At 42.8% G+C, this 17,766-nt stretch overlaps 1 protein-coding gene across 1 annotated transcript in view; it reads left to right on the forward strand.

Annotated features, from left to right (window-relative positions):
* The first annotated feature begins 44 nt into the window (after positions 1-44).
* Positions 45-17,766, forward strand: part of LOC146060647 (S-adenosyl-L-methionine-dependent tRNA 4-demethylwyosine synthase TYW1-like) — a 173,954-nt gene continuing 156,232 nt past the window's right edge. Inside the window, exons 1-4 of the mRNA XM_083174075.1 lie at positions 45-228; positions 6,646-6,788; positions 13,206-13,346; positions 14,182-14,283. Coding sequence (XP_083030201.1) covers positions 93-228; positions 6,646-6,788; positions 13,206-13,346; positions 14,182-14,283 — 522 coding nt within the window. The 5' untranslated portion in view covers positions 45-92. The remainder of the gene's footprint in view (positions 229-6,645; positions 6,789-13,205; positions 13,347-14,181; positions 14,284-17,766) is intronic.

Raw genomic sequence — 17,766 nt, forward strand, 5'->3', positions numbered from 1 at the left:
TTGGTACGGCAGTAACGTGTGTAATAAAGCTTGGTTATTAAAAAAAAAAAAAAAATACGTCTAAAAACAAACATGGCGGCTCCCTATGTTGCATGAGGGTGCTGGGATTCTGGTTTCGCTGGTGTCTCTGTGGTTTCAGCTGCTTATCGAAAATGGAGCGTGTGTCTCTGATATTGTTGCTACTATTTTCAGCGGCCCGTGTGAGCGCTCAGCAGCAGGTGGCGGAGGGTAGGTACTGGCACAGGGGCTGTCAGAGGTGTGTGTCTGTGTATACACGAAGCTACACCTGTACTAAACCCCCTTCTCTCTTCTGCCCCAATACCGAGCCCCCTCCTCTCTTCTGCCCCAATGCCGAGCCCCCTCCTCTCTTCTGCCCCAATGCCGAGCCCCCTCCTCTCTTCTGCCCCAATACCGAGCCCCCTCCTCTCTTCTGCCCCAATACCGAGCCCCCTCCTCTCTTCTGCCCCAATACCGAGCCCCCTCCTCTCTTCTGCCCCAATACCGTGCCCACTCCTCTCTTCTGCCCCAATACCGTGCCCACTCCTCTCTTCTGCCCCAATATCGTGCCCACTCCTCTCTTCTGCCCCAATATCGTGCCCACTCCTCTCTTCTGCCCCAATATCGTGCCCACTCCTCTCTTCTGCCCCAATATCGTGCCCACTCCTCTCTTCTGCCCCAATATCGTGCCCACTCCTCTCTTCTGCCCCAATATCGAGGCCCCTCCCAACCGCTGTACTGCATCGGTAATACTAAAACCCCTCCGCTGATCTGTGCCTAATATGAATGTTTTGAAAATACAATTTTTATTTTTTTGTAAATAGATGGTGGCAATCCATTGTGTGACTATTATACCTCTTTCACATTGCACTTGTAAACCGGTATATTGCAGTTTTTTAGCATTTTGAAACGGTACCAGCTGCAATGTGAACGGTTCCGAGTCAATTCACCGGTTACAGAATACCAGCATTTGAAAACGTTTTAAAAGCAGTATCCTACACGGTTCTGAGCCGTTTTTCCTGCAGTCTGAACGGCACAGAACCAGTTTGAACTACACATGATAATCTGCACAAGGGTCATTGGTTGTCTCCCTGCATGTTGTCCCTGCCCACAAGCAGGAATTTCATGACGGAGTTTTATTGCAAAGAAGCCGTTGTTTTATGGGTGAAACAGGTTGAATGGGAAAGGTACAAAAACGGTATATAAACAGTAATATACTGGTTACAACATGCAATGTGAAGAGGTTTAACTGGCTTTTGACCCGTTTTATGAAACATTGACAAAAATAGGTTAAAAGCAGGGTTGCAATGTGAAAGCAGTATTATTGTGTTTCCAAACTCCAGTCCTCAGGCACTCGTGACACTGTATGGTTTTACAGATTTTGATATCCTAATGGAACTAATTAGCTCGCCTGTAGATCAAATGTGTTAACCAGTAATGAATACAGGTATGCACCACTAGGGTAAATTAAGAGCATGCACTGTAAGGGGCTTATACTGTAGATCTGTAATTAAATGCAGCAATTCATAGTTCTACCAATATCAGAATCCGGAAATCGGGAACATTCAACATGTTGAAAAATTCTTGATTTGCCAATTCCGGCCCAAAAATGATTGGACTTGAGGATTTTTAATCAGCAGATGGTATCACTAATTAGGAAATTACAGGGTAGATTTATGGCCAGCATTAGGTGTCCCTGAGGACTTAAGTTGGGAAACTCTTGTATATTGAATAGTGATGCGGTATAAGTTGCTGTAGCAGACCACAGAATAGCTAGGTTGAGTGTCCAAGATTGTGTCATCATTGATGGGGATCTCAATGATTAATAGTATAATTTTATGTTGGTTTGTAAATGTTTATTTTCATCTAGCCCAACGACAGCTGTACTTGTTAAGTGTGATGGTCCCTATATCTTTGGCACAGCAATACACCCTAATCATCACACATCAGCTGTCCAGTTCGAGGTGGCCAGCTGTCATTGTTGCTGTGCTATGCTAGGAAAAGTTTAGAACTCATGCAGGACTGATGTGAGGTTAAATTAGAACATATCTTAATTTTTGACCAGAGAAGTTCCTAGGTAACTAGCGCTGGGTACACATTAGGACAACTGGCAATCTGGCCTATGGACGGGGCAATTTCACTTTGCACCATGCTAGATTTCCAGTAGACACACCCCCTTCACACTGCAGCTATAACCTGGTATTTTGCCGACTTTAAACCATTTCAAAACGGTTATAGCTTCAGTGTGAAAGCACCAGTTTTAAATTACCGGTTTGAGAAAACCAGTAATTCAAAACTGTTAAAAAGAAGGGTCCTTTCTCTTATGAAGTGTTTAGCTCCCTTTACGATAACATTATGAGAACACTTACACACAGGGGCGATTTTGTGCAAAATCGCGGGAAATATGGTCGCTGAGCGACCATATTGCCCGCAATGGGAGTGTGCACCGGCGATATATCGCCGGGTGCGCGCTCCCGTTTTTGCCCCTGTGGTGATCGCTGGTCGCAGGAACATGCTCCTGCGACCAGCTGATTACCACTGCCGGGCTCCCCCCGGCAGTTTCTTTTTCATCAGCGACCATCTCTGGTCGCTGATGTAAAGTAGAAACTGAGCAATATATTGCTCAGCCATATATGGCTGAGCAATATATCTCCCCCGTGTGTACAGAGCATTAGCTCTGCATATTTACAAGAAGTGCATTTTCGGTCAATTCAAATGGCTTATATATCCCCAACAAGATACGCACATTTCTCTAATTCCAACTCTAGTCAATGTCCCAAATGCCATATATCTTCTGCTTCATGAAACAACAAATATATTGCCTCTCGGCAATATTCAGGCGCTGCGTATGTTCTCCCTCTACAAATCAAGCAGCAGTTACGTTTCGGGATTGTCAGTCCCAATAAAAAGCAAAAAAAGAAAGAAATGGAAACTGCGCTATTTGAGGAATACTTCTACAATCAATTATTAGAAAGGTGTAAATTTAATCACATATATATTTTACAAAATGGGATACAATTGATAAAATAACAATAAATTAAAATTACATACAGTGTACACTTAATAACCGGTTGGGGGATTTTATCTGTGCATAGCTGGCACTTAGCGGCTCCACTTGTGGGGTGGGCCCTTTTTCTCTGAAAAAGTGTCCCCTCTTAATCTACCTGTTGGTGGGTATAATTGGCTTACTCCTCGGACTGTGTTAGTGGGAAATGGAGAGATGCAGTCAAATAAAGTCACTCACATATCTGGGATAATGTCCACTTATCCGGATAATGCTTTTATGTGGTCCCCGTGAGTCGATGGTTGCTGCTTAATCTCCTTCTTGGATCCCGAATGATGTTCCTTGGTCCGATGATTAAGGAGTCCCGGGTACAATGGAGTTTACCCGATTTGTAATCCACAATGTAGAGGTAGAGTGGGGGCACTGTATCTAACGCGTTTCCCTGGGGGGCTCCCAGGACGATCAACGTCCAGATTATGAAACCTTAACATGGACTGTGGTCTGTGGGCCGGTGTGTGTTATTGCGCTGCATCCCTGGGTGGGATGCAGCGCAATAACACACACCGGCCCACAGACCACAGTCCATGTTAAGGTTTCATAATCTGGACGTTGATCGTCCTGGGAGCCCCCCAGCGAAACGCGTTAGGTACAGTGCCCCCACTCTACCTCTACATTGTGGATTACAAATCGGGTAAACTCCATTGTACCCGGGACTCCTTAATCATCGGACCAAGGAACATCATTCGGGATCCAAGAAGGAGATTAAGCAGCAACCATCGACTCACGGGGACCACATAAAAGCATTATCCGGATAAGTGGACATTATCCCAGATATGTGAGTGACTTTATTTGACTGCATCTCTCCATTTCCCACTAACACAGTCCGAGGAGTAAGCCAATTATACCCACCAACAGGTAGATTAAGAGGGGACACTTTTTCAGAGAAAAAGGGCCCACCCCACAAGTGGAGCCGCTAAGTGCCAGCTATGCACAGATAAAATCCCCCAACCGGTTATTAAGTGTACACTGTATGTAATTTTAATTTATTGTTATTTTATCAATTGTATCCCATTTTGTAAAATATATATGTGATTAAATTTACACCTTTCTAATAATTGATTGTAGAAGTATTCCTCAAATAGCGCAGTTTCCATTTCTTTCTTTTTTTGATCTTCTGCTTCATACTTGCACTGTTTCTGGTTCTGTGGTCGAATTAAAAGGTTTTGGAACAAATGGATTAATAATATTAATCGTATTTTTCATATACATGTGTCTTTAGACTTTTCGGCATGCCTCTTAGTTAACTTCTCTACTTGGAATTTGGGGGAGAAGAAATCGCTGCTTATATCTGCTTTAACGGTTCTAATGACAGTAGCAAAGAAAATTATTCTTACTAATTGGCTGTCAATAACTACACCATCTATCATGGAAGTTCAAAGAAAAATGCTGCAATTGTTATACTATGATAGGAAATCAGCTTCTGCTCAGGTAGAATCTGGTGTGTTTCTTTTTATAGAAAATGGGGTATGTTTATTGATAGCTTAGAGCCTGACGTTCAATCCCATATATTTAAAAATTTTCAGACCACTGAAGGGTTTCTCAAGAAAAAAATAGTATCAGGGGCGTTGATCGTTCCTGCTACTGACTGAATGAGCCCGTTCAATGTACATACACTCTTCTATGCAGTGTAGTTTAGGTCCTTCTGGTTAGTATGTTCCACCCCCCCCCCACATTCATCCCTCCCCCCCATTCATCCCTCCCCATTAAACCCATTCGTGTCTGTATTGATGTATGTAAATGCTCCTTTACTTGTATTCATGTACTCGCATACAACCTCTTTAGATATGACATTTTTGTTGTGATATTAATAATTACTTTAAGTTACGAGGATGCTTGTAATCCTGATTTGATTAATACTGATATGTTACATAGAAATACCTCTTATGTTAACATTGTTTTATGTCTATCTCATCTATGTGTGCTATTTCTTACCACTTTAATATTGTATTGCATGAAAGAATTCAGACGAAATGTGCTTTATTTATATTTCTTTATTGACATTTTGTGATAAAACTCAATAAAAAGAATTAAAAAAAGACTCATACATGGTTCAGACACGTTATTTTATGCAATGTGAACTGGTATTTAGTAAACCCCTTCCCCTGCTACCTGGGCAGGCAGACCGGTTGTCCATGCATCACTGTGGAGGCAGCGGGGTCCCTTCAGCAAATAGGAATTGAGCGGCGGGGTCCCTGTGGAGGATGGGAACTACAGGCGTCCTATCCCACTCAGCCCAGCGACAACAGTGCTGCAGTTACTGGGTGGTTGTCAATGTCCCACCCATGTTTATTCATAAAATAATATCTACATTATTTATTTGACACAATTTATGGAACAATGCAATAAGAATGAGTTTAATCTCAGTCTATAATCTAACATCAGCCAAAAGGAGGTTAACTAGCGGCATATAGGGGGCAAGGGCCTCTAATACTGGTTTTACATTGCAAACGGGTCAAAAAACAGTTAAAACCCTTTCATATTGCATGTTGTAAACGGTATATTGCAGTTTCAATACCGTTTTTGTACCTTTCAGATTCAACCCGTTTCACCCATAGAATGAATTATTTTAAATGTTTATTTCCTGCTTGTGGGCGGGAATCATGCAGAGAGATAACCTATCACCCTTGTGTGGTTATCATTTGTAGCAAATACCGTTTCTGAGCTGTTCAGACTGCAGGGAAAACGGCTCAGAAACCTGTAGGATCCTGCTTTTAACACGTTTCAAAATACCGGTGTTCTGTAACCGGTAAATTGACAATGGAGCTCTCACACTGCAGCTATTCCTGTTTTAAAACGGTAAAATAATGGCAATATACCTTGTTAAAGCTGCAGTGTGAAAGGGGTATCTGTGATGACTCTTGTATACAAAGTATGTACTTAACACCTTGAGTGGGGGGTTTTGCTGGGGCAGGAGAAACCTACCAGGGCTGGTTTGTCCTGCCCCAGCAAAACCCTCCACAGAATGTAGGCCCCCCCCCCCTCACCTCCGGTCTGGCTGCCCCAGCCGCCAGTCAGTCCACAATGACCACAGGCAGCAGGCTCGGGAGGACTATGGCTCCTGAGCGCTCCCCACTATATTGTTTGTCCAGCAGTTCCCATTAATATTATCTATACCAGCATACAAGTGTAGTATATTGTCTTGTGCTATTGGATGTTCTGTTAAATAGTCTAAAAACTTTCATTCACACTGAGATATAGGAAGGTATGCAATGTGCCACCGCTATTTCCGACGTGGGATATAGCGGCGGCTCCCTATTTAATGCTGTCTTTAACGACAGCATTGATGCAGGATCACGGCAGAACGGGCCCAACTTCAGAAGCCGTCGGGCCTGTTCTGCCGGTAACGGCTGTGGATTGTTGCAATCCCGGCCGCAGGTCGACAATCTGCGGCCACGCCCCTTTATGCCAGGCAACAGACAGGACTTTGAATCCAGTCTGTCGTTATGCGGTCGATATGACCGCAAACGGGCCAGAATCACAGCGGTCGGCTGTGTACCCCCCATATTGTCTAATATGCACCCAGCTTATGTCAAGGCTTTCTTATTTGAAAATGTACTAATTTAACCCATCTGTCTTTTGTTTAGATGGTTCTGAAGGTTTTCTTCATACACAATTGATGCTATTGTGGCTGAACCGGTTTTATATCTATTCATGCGCTGCAATTGGAATTGCCATCTGGATTTCCAGTAAATTTATCATGAGTAGAAAAAAAACAGAAGTTATTGAGGTATGTATTTTTCAGTCACTCTTTGGTGCTAGAATGCTGCTGGTTCTGTTTTTGGTCTGTCAGGGTTTTTTTTTTCAGTATCTAAAATATTTCTGAGGTTTATTGACTAAGGTGGGAGGTCTATTGAAGATGGGATGCTGCACATAGCAATCAATGAGAATGTACTTCTTATTTACTTAGCACCTTCTGGAAGATAATTTAATTAATTAAACTGAGACAAGAGGTCTATACAATTGGTAGGGTATATGCATTATATTGCCAGTATAGCGCAACTGTATCAGCTAATATACCCAAAGGTGCCATTCGAGTATCTCACTTAGGAGGTATTACGGAGTGTATACACTAAAACAATAGTCACAGAATTTAGCACACAATACCCACCCTTGTATTTTGAGATTGATATAATATATTGAGATCTAGTGCGGCAATGGACCATATTAAATATTATATGTACACCCAGTTTAGCAAAAATAAGAAAACAAAATAACACCCATTGAACAAAACCCAAAGCAAACCTACCACATAACCCCCCCCCCCTCCCACCCTGTAGAACTCCCATTTATAATAAATAAGTCCCTCATAGTTTCTTTATTCTAAAGGGCCCCTTACACTTGTGAGATTTCATCCAATTTGAGTCAATTTATCTGACAAGATCTGATGTACCGTCTGAAAAAATCTTATGTGCCTGATGTGTAGGACACAATCCACAAACCTGTGCCATTGGGTATAACCAAGAGATTGGAAGAGATTGAACCTCCTGCACATAGGATAAATCTCGAGTCAATCAGGTTCAATTTGTTGAGACAATAAGTTGACAAGTGTAAGGGGGCCTTAAGTTTAGATTAATTTTTCATCTGATTGCAGGGTAAGGCCACTTTCACAGGCTCCAGCTCCTGCCGGGCGGCGAAATCCTGCACTGCCAAAAGCCGTGCCGTACACAGAAGTTAATAATGGACATGGTTGTGTTGCAGCCGGATGTCACCACTGGAAGGGACGGCTGCCGGGCTGTGGCCACCTCCACCATTCTAAACTTCTGTGTGCGGCACAGCTACTTGGCTGTGCAGGGTTTCGCCGCCCGGCGGGAGCCGGAGCGTGTGAAAGGGGCCTACGGTGGTTATGATGAGCATTTTACATTTTTGTAATATAAATTGCACCTCTAAAAACATGTCTTTATTATTTGATTAAATTATTTATTACTAAGATAAATGGTACTATGTAGGTTTGAAGGCTTTGGCATATTTGTTGTGGGTCATTAGGTCAACAAGCATAAGGTCAATAAGTCGACCACTGTTGGTCAAAAGAGCAGAAGGTCGACACATAAAAAATGTCAAGATACTTTAGGGCAAAAAAAGATTGACAGGAATTTTTTAGGTTTTTGGCACAGTTGCTCGCTGCACTCAACACACTGTCGACAAATAGTGGTTGACCTATTGACTGTCGATGTAGACACTGTTGACCCAATGACCACATACCAATGTATCTGCTTACCCATTTTCATGTGTTTTTTTTTTTAGTCTATACAGCAGGCATTTCCAACACCTGTCCTCAAGGCATATCCAGGCTTGCGCACAGGTGACTTAATTAGTACCAGAGTTGTTTTGCTTTAACCATCTGTGCTGAAGCCTGCACTGTGTTGATGTGCCTTTAGGACCGTGGCTGGGAATGCCTGCTATACAGCTGTGAACAAATTGGTTGGCTTGGTGGCCACAAAAGTAAAATCTAGCCCACATTAAACAGAAGCACCCGGGGTGATAGAAAAAAAGCCAAGGAAAATTAAAAGCTAAGCGGTCTAGGTATAGCTGTGTCTGATCACCTCATTCAACACTTTAGGCATTCTTGGGCTCCATTGAAGAAGTCAGAGGAAAAACTAATCTTCTAAAAAAAAAAAAAAATCTAAACTGGAGTTTTGGGCAAGTCACAGTAGCTGTATGTTCACAATTGACAAAATTAAACTTTCAAAGTGAAGAACATAAGTTTTTCTGCTTAAATCTATGCCCAACTATAAAATCGGAATGGTTGGTGGTCTGGCTGGCAATGTGAGCAGGCTTGGGGAGTGAGAGCTCCGGCATAATCCTTCCTAAATATCCTACCCCTGGACATCGTATACTTACCCCTACCGGCTCTGGAGCTGTGCCTGTGTCCACGGAGTCAACTGCTTCTGTGTGGCGTGCTGAGATCTCGGTGACTGCCTGGGCCTGCTGTGAGTCCTCTCCTTCGTGGTGCGGGCGCCATCTTGGATACCCGACGATCCTTCCTGGGCTCCGGTGCTTCTGGGCCGCGGCCCTGAGACCTGACTGCAGTGGTGTCTCGGCGGGTGGGGACGTCTGGTGACCCTCTGGTGGTGACGGTGAGCGGGAGTTGTCTCTGCTGAGGCGCGCTGCTTGGCCGCACAGAGACCCCAGCGCCATCTTGCTCGCCTGACTCCTAGGCTAAGGTACTTGGGTTCAATTGCTCTTGCATCTGCTGGACTCCACAGGTGCCCCTGATTCAATTAAAGCTTGCAAGGAGGGATCTGTGCAGAGGCGAGGTGCTGATTCCTGCCATACTTGTCACATGCTGGACTGTACACTAGTGGGGGTGTGGTGAACTCCTGTTAGTGGCTCTGAACTACTTAAGCTGCTTTATTTCTTATTATTTGTTAGTGCTCTCTGACATTGAGGCGGTGGGTGGTGTGCTAGCCATCACTACCTTGCTTCCATTACTTCCTTGGAACATGCATTAAGTGCAACATGTCAGCAATGTCTGGCTCTCTGTACCAAATCCTGGAGACCGTTACAGCTTCCATGCATGTGGAGGATCCTTGGTGCTGTTGCTGACAATACTACACTATCTCCCATCCTGTGCCTGAGCTAAAAGTACCCACTTTAGAGACGCCACTACTAGAGCTGCCCCTTCAAACGGAGGATCCCCCTGATACCTCTATGAAGTCTCCAGCTTATGTAATGGACTTCAAAATGCCCCGTCATACACCTTTTAACAACTGAATGGATGAAGGCTGACCCCCTCCTTGTGCGCTCACCATTATATCCTTGGATGGAATTTCTGGAACTTCTATCCTCTACTACCGTTTGCTATACATGCGCATTTGGACATTCGATGGTGGGACTGTAATATCTATATCTCTTTATATCTCTTTATATCTCTTTATATCTCTTTATATCTCTTTATATCTCTTTATATCTCTTTATATCTCTTTATATCTCTTTATATATCTCTATATCTCTCTATATCTCTTTATATCTCTCTATATCTCTTTATATCTCTCTATATCTCTTTATATGGGATGCAGGCCTGCCTGGAATAGCATCCCCCAGTTCCTATCCTTGTCGCTCTTAGTATGTCCCTAAGGCCCACAATGTTGTTTTATTACTACTATCCCTTATAGTACAATATTCGTTTATAATCCTGTTTTGCTCTTGATTATATACGAAGTACTTTATCACATTCCATTGTTCTGGAAACAATTTTTCTCTATTCTGCTATACGCTGGGTGGGATTGATCGTCTCAGTTGTATGTTTACTTAGGCCGACCCAGGTTTAAACTAGCTTAAATATCCTGGTAATTTTGCCCATGTTACTATCTGTGTATTCTTCTCTTTGTGTGTGTGGTGGTGGGGGGGAGTTACTAGTTAGTATAGTTAGCTGGGGGGGCAAGGTTACTGGATCCAGGTACGCCTAGTTGGGGGGGGGGGGGGTTATAGGGGTGGTTTGTTTTGGGTCCTTAGAGTGGGCTTCGATAATTTATTTTTTCTATCACTTTTGATTGACCAGACATTGGATTCTGTAATGTTGATTTTTCATAGGCATAGTGATCCCTCTCTACTGGGGAATACAATCTCATATCAAACTTTCATATTGGTAATGTTGAATTTTTGACTTATTTCAGTATGGTATTTTGTTTTGAAGATATATGTATTATGTGCCCGTTGCTCTGGAACCCAGATGGCGCCCCTGGGTGATAGGAATCATTTTATCCTGCAATGTAGCGATCCCAATGGCAATTTCCACACACAACATCCTTGATGTACCGCTGACCTCATTCAGCACTCTACTATTATGGATATCCTGTTTCTATTATACTGCATAAGTACCTTACGATGTTACCTTAACATATGAGTAATTCAATGTCTATACCATTCTTGTCCTATGTCCCTTTTGGGGGTTCTGTATGTATGCATGTTTAATTGAAAACTGAAATAAAAATTACTGAATTAAAATAACAAAAACAAACAAAAAAAAACAACTATAAAACCGGAATATAAGCCCTCAGCAGACAGGACTAGCCTCCTTCCAGACAAATCAAGACACAATGAAAAAGCACAGGCACTGAAGGATGTCAGTCAATCCTTGCTACGATCAGGTGTCCTCATCCCTCTCCCTCTGTTTCTAAAGAAACAGAGTTTCTTTTCTACACCCTTGTTTGTTCAGAATCCAAATAGGTCATATTGTCCCAGACTAAAGTTGCTGAACAAATACATTAAGGTACCCAAGTTCTTTATGAAATCTCTATGTTCCATTGTCCTGGAAATGCCGCATGGGGATTATATGGTTTCCCTGGATATACAGAATGCATATTTCCACGTACCTATAGCACTCTCTGTCATCAACAGTTTCTCAGTTTTGCAGTACTGCGCCAGCATTTCCAATTCTGGGCCCTACCCTTTGGACGGTCTACAGCTACCAGGGTATTCACCAAGCTCCTCTACTGGAATTCGAATACTCCCTTACCTGGATGACCTCATTCTACTGGCTCAGTCTCCAGAGGTACTGTACAATCACCTACAGGTTTAACTGTCATTCCTAAAGAGTCACGGGTGGCTGTTAAACTGGACCAAGTCTTCTCTCATCTCTTATCAGAGGATACTCCATCTGGGAGCAATACTGGATGCCCAAGTACAATACATTTTCCTTCGTCAGGGTGAGATGGCCGCATTGCTATTCCACATCTGCAATTTTCTCCATGGTCAAAGGGTTTCAATCCGTGGGGCAATCCTGGGCTCCATAGTATCCATGTTCGACATGATGTAATATTCCTAATTTCTTTCCAGGCCTCCTTTCCTGTATTATCTCTCATTCCCAAAGTACAAATTCAAAGCGAAAGGTGGCATGATCACACTAGTGGCTACGGGAAATGAGTTATGGTAACCAGATAATTACTTTTTGTTGAGTAATAATCCACATGACAAAACATTCTCTTGCACCAGTGATTTACTACTTCAGCCTCACTGTCCTTTTTATAACATCTGTAAGAACCATTTCCATTTGTATTGATAATCAAATAAGATTAGACAGGTCCTCACAGTTCTCCAGAACAAATAAGAAAGTGCAGGCGCTTGACTTGTATGCTCCGTGATGTGATTTTTTTCTCACGTGAAAAAATAAATAAAGAAGAAAAAATGTGTATCAGTGACACAATCTCAATATTTTAAACTTCTGGGGGCACCCTGCACCCAGGGAAGAAACTCGTACCGAAACTCACTCTGAAGTGGAGTGGGACAGGTGTGTAGCGGTTTCTTTATAGGTTCACCACAGTGATAGATGAAAGATATGTACCAAAATTGGATGTCAATAGGCTCAAATGCATACCGTACTCACTGAAATTTCAGGAGTCTCCAAACATATAAAGGTATCTTTACACTCAAATGCCAGAATAATCGTCAGGCAATCAAAGTAGCAGGAAAGAACAAGGGTACTGCGTACCGTACTCACTGGGGATGTATATAAGATACACCTATCAAGGTATCTTTGTGGAGTCAGTCGTGTTAGCACTCCTCTTCCAATCAACTCCCCCAGGCAGATGGTATGCCGAAAAAACAGAGGGGATGACCGGTCTTAGTTCAAGGATTTGTTGCTGTATAGTGGCCCAATGGCCTAAAGCCACAAAGTACAGAAAACAAGAATAAAATACAATAAAAACAAAAACTCACTTATCTTCCAACATGTTTCGACGGTCCCAGCCGCCTTTCTCAAGGATAGATAGTGAGTGAATCAGACAGGGTTTATATAGCAGTATGGAGTAACCATTTCCGGTTCAGTGTCATTATTGTCAACGGGGCTTATAGCTTAAAGTGGGCTAACAGATAAATAGATCAATCTGTAGCTTGATCGGCGGACAAGCACAGAGTTTACTGGCCGTAGAAACTGGGGATTAACCAGCCTGTTATGCTCAAATGTAGCTCCGGCGTCTGAATATCCCACTTCCGGGACGTGACACGCACGTCCGGGCCGTGGAACGCACACCCGGAAGTCGGGTGTCCGTTCATGACGCGCATCAGGCTTACTGTTGGTGAAACTCATGTGCCTGTTCTAGCTACTTCCGGGACGTCCTCACAGTTGTCTAGTTAATCAATCGTATTTTGGGCTCTTCGCTGATTATATGTGTTGCCTCACACATGTGTTAAACTTTTATTTTCACAGAATGAATCCTTATCCCAGAACGGTTTTGTCCCTTTGTCAACTAAAGAATTAAAAGGCCATACTCTTGACCTAAGTAATGAAAAAGAAGTCTTTGTTGCTGGCGTGAAGATTTTCTATGGCTCTCAGACTGGTACTGCTAAGGTAAGCTAACCTACTTGTGGCTTTATTTAATGAAAAACGTAATAGACGGTATATAGTTCTACCTGCTTGGAGTATCTTTTTATGCCATTCATTGATTTAATGTGTTTTTCATTGATAATTGGTTTCCTATTGCACCACTTGTTAATAAAGATGATCAGTAAAGCCAGTTTTAATATTTCAAATCTTGAGCCCCAGGGTCTGTCCTATTTGCAACCTTTTTTTTTCCCCCTGTGTTGTGTTGCTATTTGAGAGGAGTATAATACTGTAATTGGAGGTTATTTCTTGATATTTCTAGACCTTGAGATGACACTGATGGTTGTGTAGAAGCTTTTCATAAAGCCGATAAGTGTTTTCCTCCCACTAACTGTCTATGCTATCTAATCTATAGACCCATACACACTAGCAGATTCCAATATCGGCGGCAGGGGGTGGGGAGAGAAGGCATCGTCAAGTGCATGGCTGTCATTACCGATGGGGTGAAAGTGCGCATCGTTAACGACGCTAGGCGATATTGTCCCCAATATTGCTCCAGAAGACATTTTCTTTGCGATATTGTGAGCAATATCGCCCAGGGTTTATGGGGCTTTACGATTCTATCATATGATAAGTGCAGAGCAGAGAGAAAACAAGACCAAAACCAAGAGAAAAAATGGAATCTGTTCTCCATCCTTCACAGAAAAACTATGCACCTTCAATCACCTTCCTCACTAATATAACTGTGTAGGTAAAAATATATAATTATATTTTGCTGTAGTACAGTTAATCAAATGGTTGCACCACAGGCATTGATTGATCACAATAAGTAATAATAATAAATGTTCTTGTGCTCTTTTAGGGTTTTGCACATGCTCTTGCTGAAGATATCTCCTTTCTTGGTTTGCCTGTTGAGATTCTAAACCTGAAAGACTATGATCCCGATGACCATTTGGTAGAGGAGGTGAGAGGCTCTTAAAAATAATTTAATGTTAAAAATAGCCTATTACTTCACAAGGCCAAGAAATAAATAAACCAGTAATCAGTGAGAAAAAAGTTTTTACCAGAATGTTTTATTCCTTCACGATCAAAGTAATTCCTTGTGTTTTGTAATGCAATTTTTTTTATTTTTGTTTGAGACGGGACGTTTTTTAATTGTTCTATTTTTGTTAGTTACTAGATCATTTTAAAAGTTTTTAGGGTTGTGTCTTTTCTATAATATTCTGCAATAACGGTATTTAGTTTTTGTTCATTTATAGGGGTATATTCAATGCGGGCAGCGAGCCCCTGACGACGAGCTATACAGTGAGCAGTGCAGATATCTCGCTGTCGGAGTATTCAACGCCTTCTCCTTCACTCGCCGTTTCCACCTCGCTGGTTCTTTTCAGCGAGGTGAAAATGGCGAGGCTCGCCACAAAATGCAGCAGACTTGCTGCATTTGCGGTGAACCTTGCCGTGTAAGGGAATTATAAACCGTACAACCCCCCTTGCCGATGGCATTGAATATTCCCGATTATGCTGGGAAAAGCAGTCCAAATAAGGATTGATTTTCTAATTGAATTCTGTTGCTAATTGAATTCCCCCAAAGTGTCTTCTGTTTTTTTTTTTTTTTTTTTAAACCTTTACACCACTAATCTTTAATGGTGTAAAGAAATGCCTTTTCTATATGTACTTTTTTTCCATTTTACACAGGTTAAATCTATTAACAGCACTAACTTATTAGCTGTAAAATTGATCTTGTGAAAAGTTGTGTGCCAACATTTCCGACAGTAGGGAATATCGGCACAAATCTATTGAATGTGGCCGTTTCCAACTGCAGTGAAGGCAAAAGTTCAATCTGCATTGTCGAAAACAGCCGATTGATTGTCAAATCTGCGCCTGTTTAGGACAAAATACACCTGGATTTGACAATCCGCATGTATTCTGACTGTCAGAATCATCATTGAATAACCCCCTTATACCTAAGGGCCTTATTAAGTTTAATAACTTCAAGTTCATAATGTATTTAAGCTACCAAGTAGGAATGACCTCATAGAAGTTGTATTCTCCAGGAGGATATGCTATGTAAAGTATTTTGTTCCTTCATATAGTGAAAATGTACAAAATGGCTCCTGCAGTCATCTTGGGTTTCTTATGTCCCTATGTACCTTTGTCCACTGTGTATTTATGATGGTGCAAGATTTTCAGTCTACAGTATCACCTTGTACATCATGCTGCTGATGACAATTGAGCTTACATTTTTTTTCTCAATTGAACTAGACACTATATTCTTCATTTATGATGAGATAGAATAAGACATGCTGCAGTGTCCCCACATTTTGCAAACTTGCAAAAATGTCAGTACCAGGATATTAAACAAGTGAAAAGCAAGTCAGCAATCATCTTTGTCCCTTGGTCTGCAACCTTTTTACAGGGATTTGTGACTTTCAAACTTGTAAATTGTTCTGCATGCAGAAATGTGCACTGTTAGAGGTTTATCTCATTAAAATATGCCGGAGAACTAAAGGCTATGCAATATACCTGCAATTTGGGCTCTGTTCCTGTGATCGCAACGATCAATCACAGGAAAAGTGCCCAAATTGCAGGTAAATGACAACAGGTCAGATGCGATGCACGGTCCAGTTCGCAACGCACCGGAGCATGTGAGTAGCTGCAGAAGCAATCTTAGACTGCTTCTGAGCCGAGCAGGCAAGGCTGGGATCACATGCAATATATTGCATGCAAAAGGACCCTATGTCATATCACATGCGATCCTGCTGCCTGTGACCTTGCCTGGCAGCTCACGGGAGTGGTTGCATGGCATGGGGGCCCTTAAGAACTAAAGGTCAAATAGGATAAGCTGCTCGCAAGGGCGTAACTACCACAGGTGCATGGGGTGCAGCTGCTATCGGGCCCAGAGCTGAAGGGGGCCATCTTTACGAAGTAATATGTGTTGTTATATACATTTATCACCATCTGTTGCTAGATAGGGGGCCCTTACAAAGTTTTGCTATGGAGCCTATGAATATCAAGTTACTCCCCTGGCTGCTCGGTCTTGATGCTTCTCTGTAACTGCAGCCTACGGGCCAGATGCGCTAAGCTTCAAAAGTGATAAAATGGAGAGTGAGAAACCACCAGCCAATCAGCTCCTACCTGACATTTTTTTAAACATAGTCTGTGACCTGGCAGGTAGGAGCTGATTGGCTGGTGGTTTATCACTCTCCATTTTACCACTTTTGAAGCTTAGTGCATATGGCCCTACATACGTATGCTGCCTGTCACAGGGTGGCTTTCAAGTCCAAGGAGATCGCTGGCCACCCCTGTCCTTCTGGCAAATGCCTCTGCCTGTTAATCAGACAGGCATTCGATTTTTCTGAATAAACAAGCAGTGATCGCGAAAACCCCCCAAAATGATGGGTCCCTGGGACCCCTCACTTACAAAAATCGGGGTCCTACTTGACCTTTTCTGGGTCCCAACGGAATAAAGCCTCCTCTCCCCTTCCCTAACATGGCACATACAGAAGCCTCCTCCTCTCTTCCATATGGCATATACCCTGAGCCAAGGGCCAGACTGAGCCTATTTTTTTTTTTGGGTAAGCAAACATAGATTTGGGCACCCCAAAACTGTGGGTTGGGGGGGGGGGGGGGGGGGAATCAATTGTCAATTTGCCTACCCGCATAAAGCAAGTTTCACATATACTAGAAAGGAATAGGGACACCTGTGCTGCACCAATCAGGATTGTAAAAGTAATGGCAGCAGGAACAGGAGGGATAGGGTTAGTGAAATCCCAGCAGAGTCTATAGGCTACTCTCCTACAGGCAGATCTCCCTGTTAAGAGTTAATTGGTGAGCTGCAGCCTCTCTGCCAGCCGTGCAGTGAGGGGAGGAGGGGACAAGTGGGCCAATAACAGCCAGCACTCAGAGCCTGGAGGAGGTGACAGTGACACACAAGAAAGCAGCACCGCAAGGTAGGAAAGGAGGGAAGTCTGCAGCCTGAGTCCTGCTAGCAATAAATCCCCTTACATGACACAGCCAAGCAGCCTGCTAAATGGACCACGCACCCCTCTTACCTCTACTTCCTGCTCGGGTCCAGCCGGGTGTTGTTGAGGCACAGTGCAGGAGCCAGCTTACACGGGACCCTTTCATTTCCGCGCTCATCAGATGTGTGAAGCGGCCGTAAGTCACGCTGTGTCTTCTCCACGAGGGGGAAACAGAACTTTCCGCCCTTGTCACACATATTAACATGGCGTGCACGCTGAAATGGCTGGGTCCCAGGGGACCCAGCCATTCATAAAAAATGAGTCCCTGGTGCTATAGCGAGTATTTGCGAACCCTGAACAAGTGTGTATGTATGTATATATGTATATATATATATATATATATATATATATATAGCGCAAGAGACACTTAAAAATATCACTGTATAAAAATACTATTTTATTTAAGCTTCCTTAAACACAGATATTAT

The sequence above is a fragment of the Crinia signifera genome, chromosome 2, assembly GCF_055691185.1.
Source record: "Crinia signifera chromosome 2, ASM5569118v1, whole genome shotgun sequence".
Classification (NCBI taxonomy): Eukaryota; Metazoa; Chordata; class Amphibia; order Anura; family Myobatrachidae; genus Crinia; species Crinia signifera.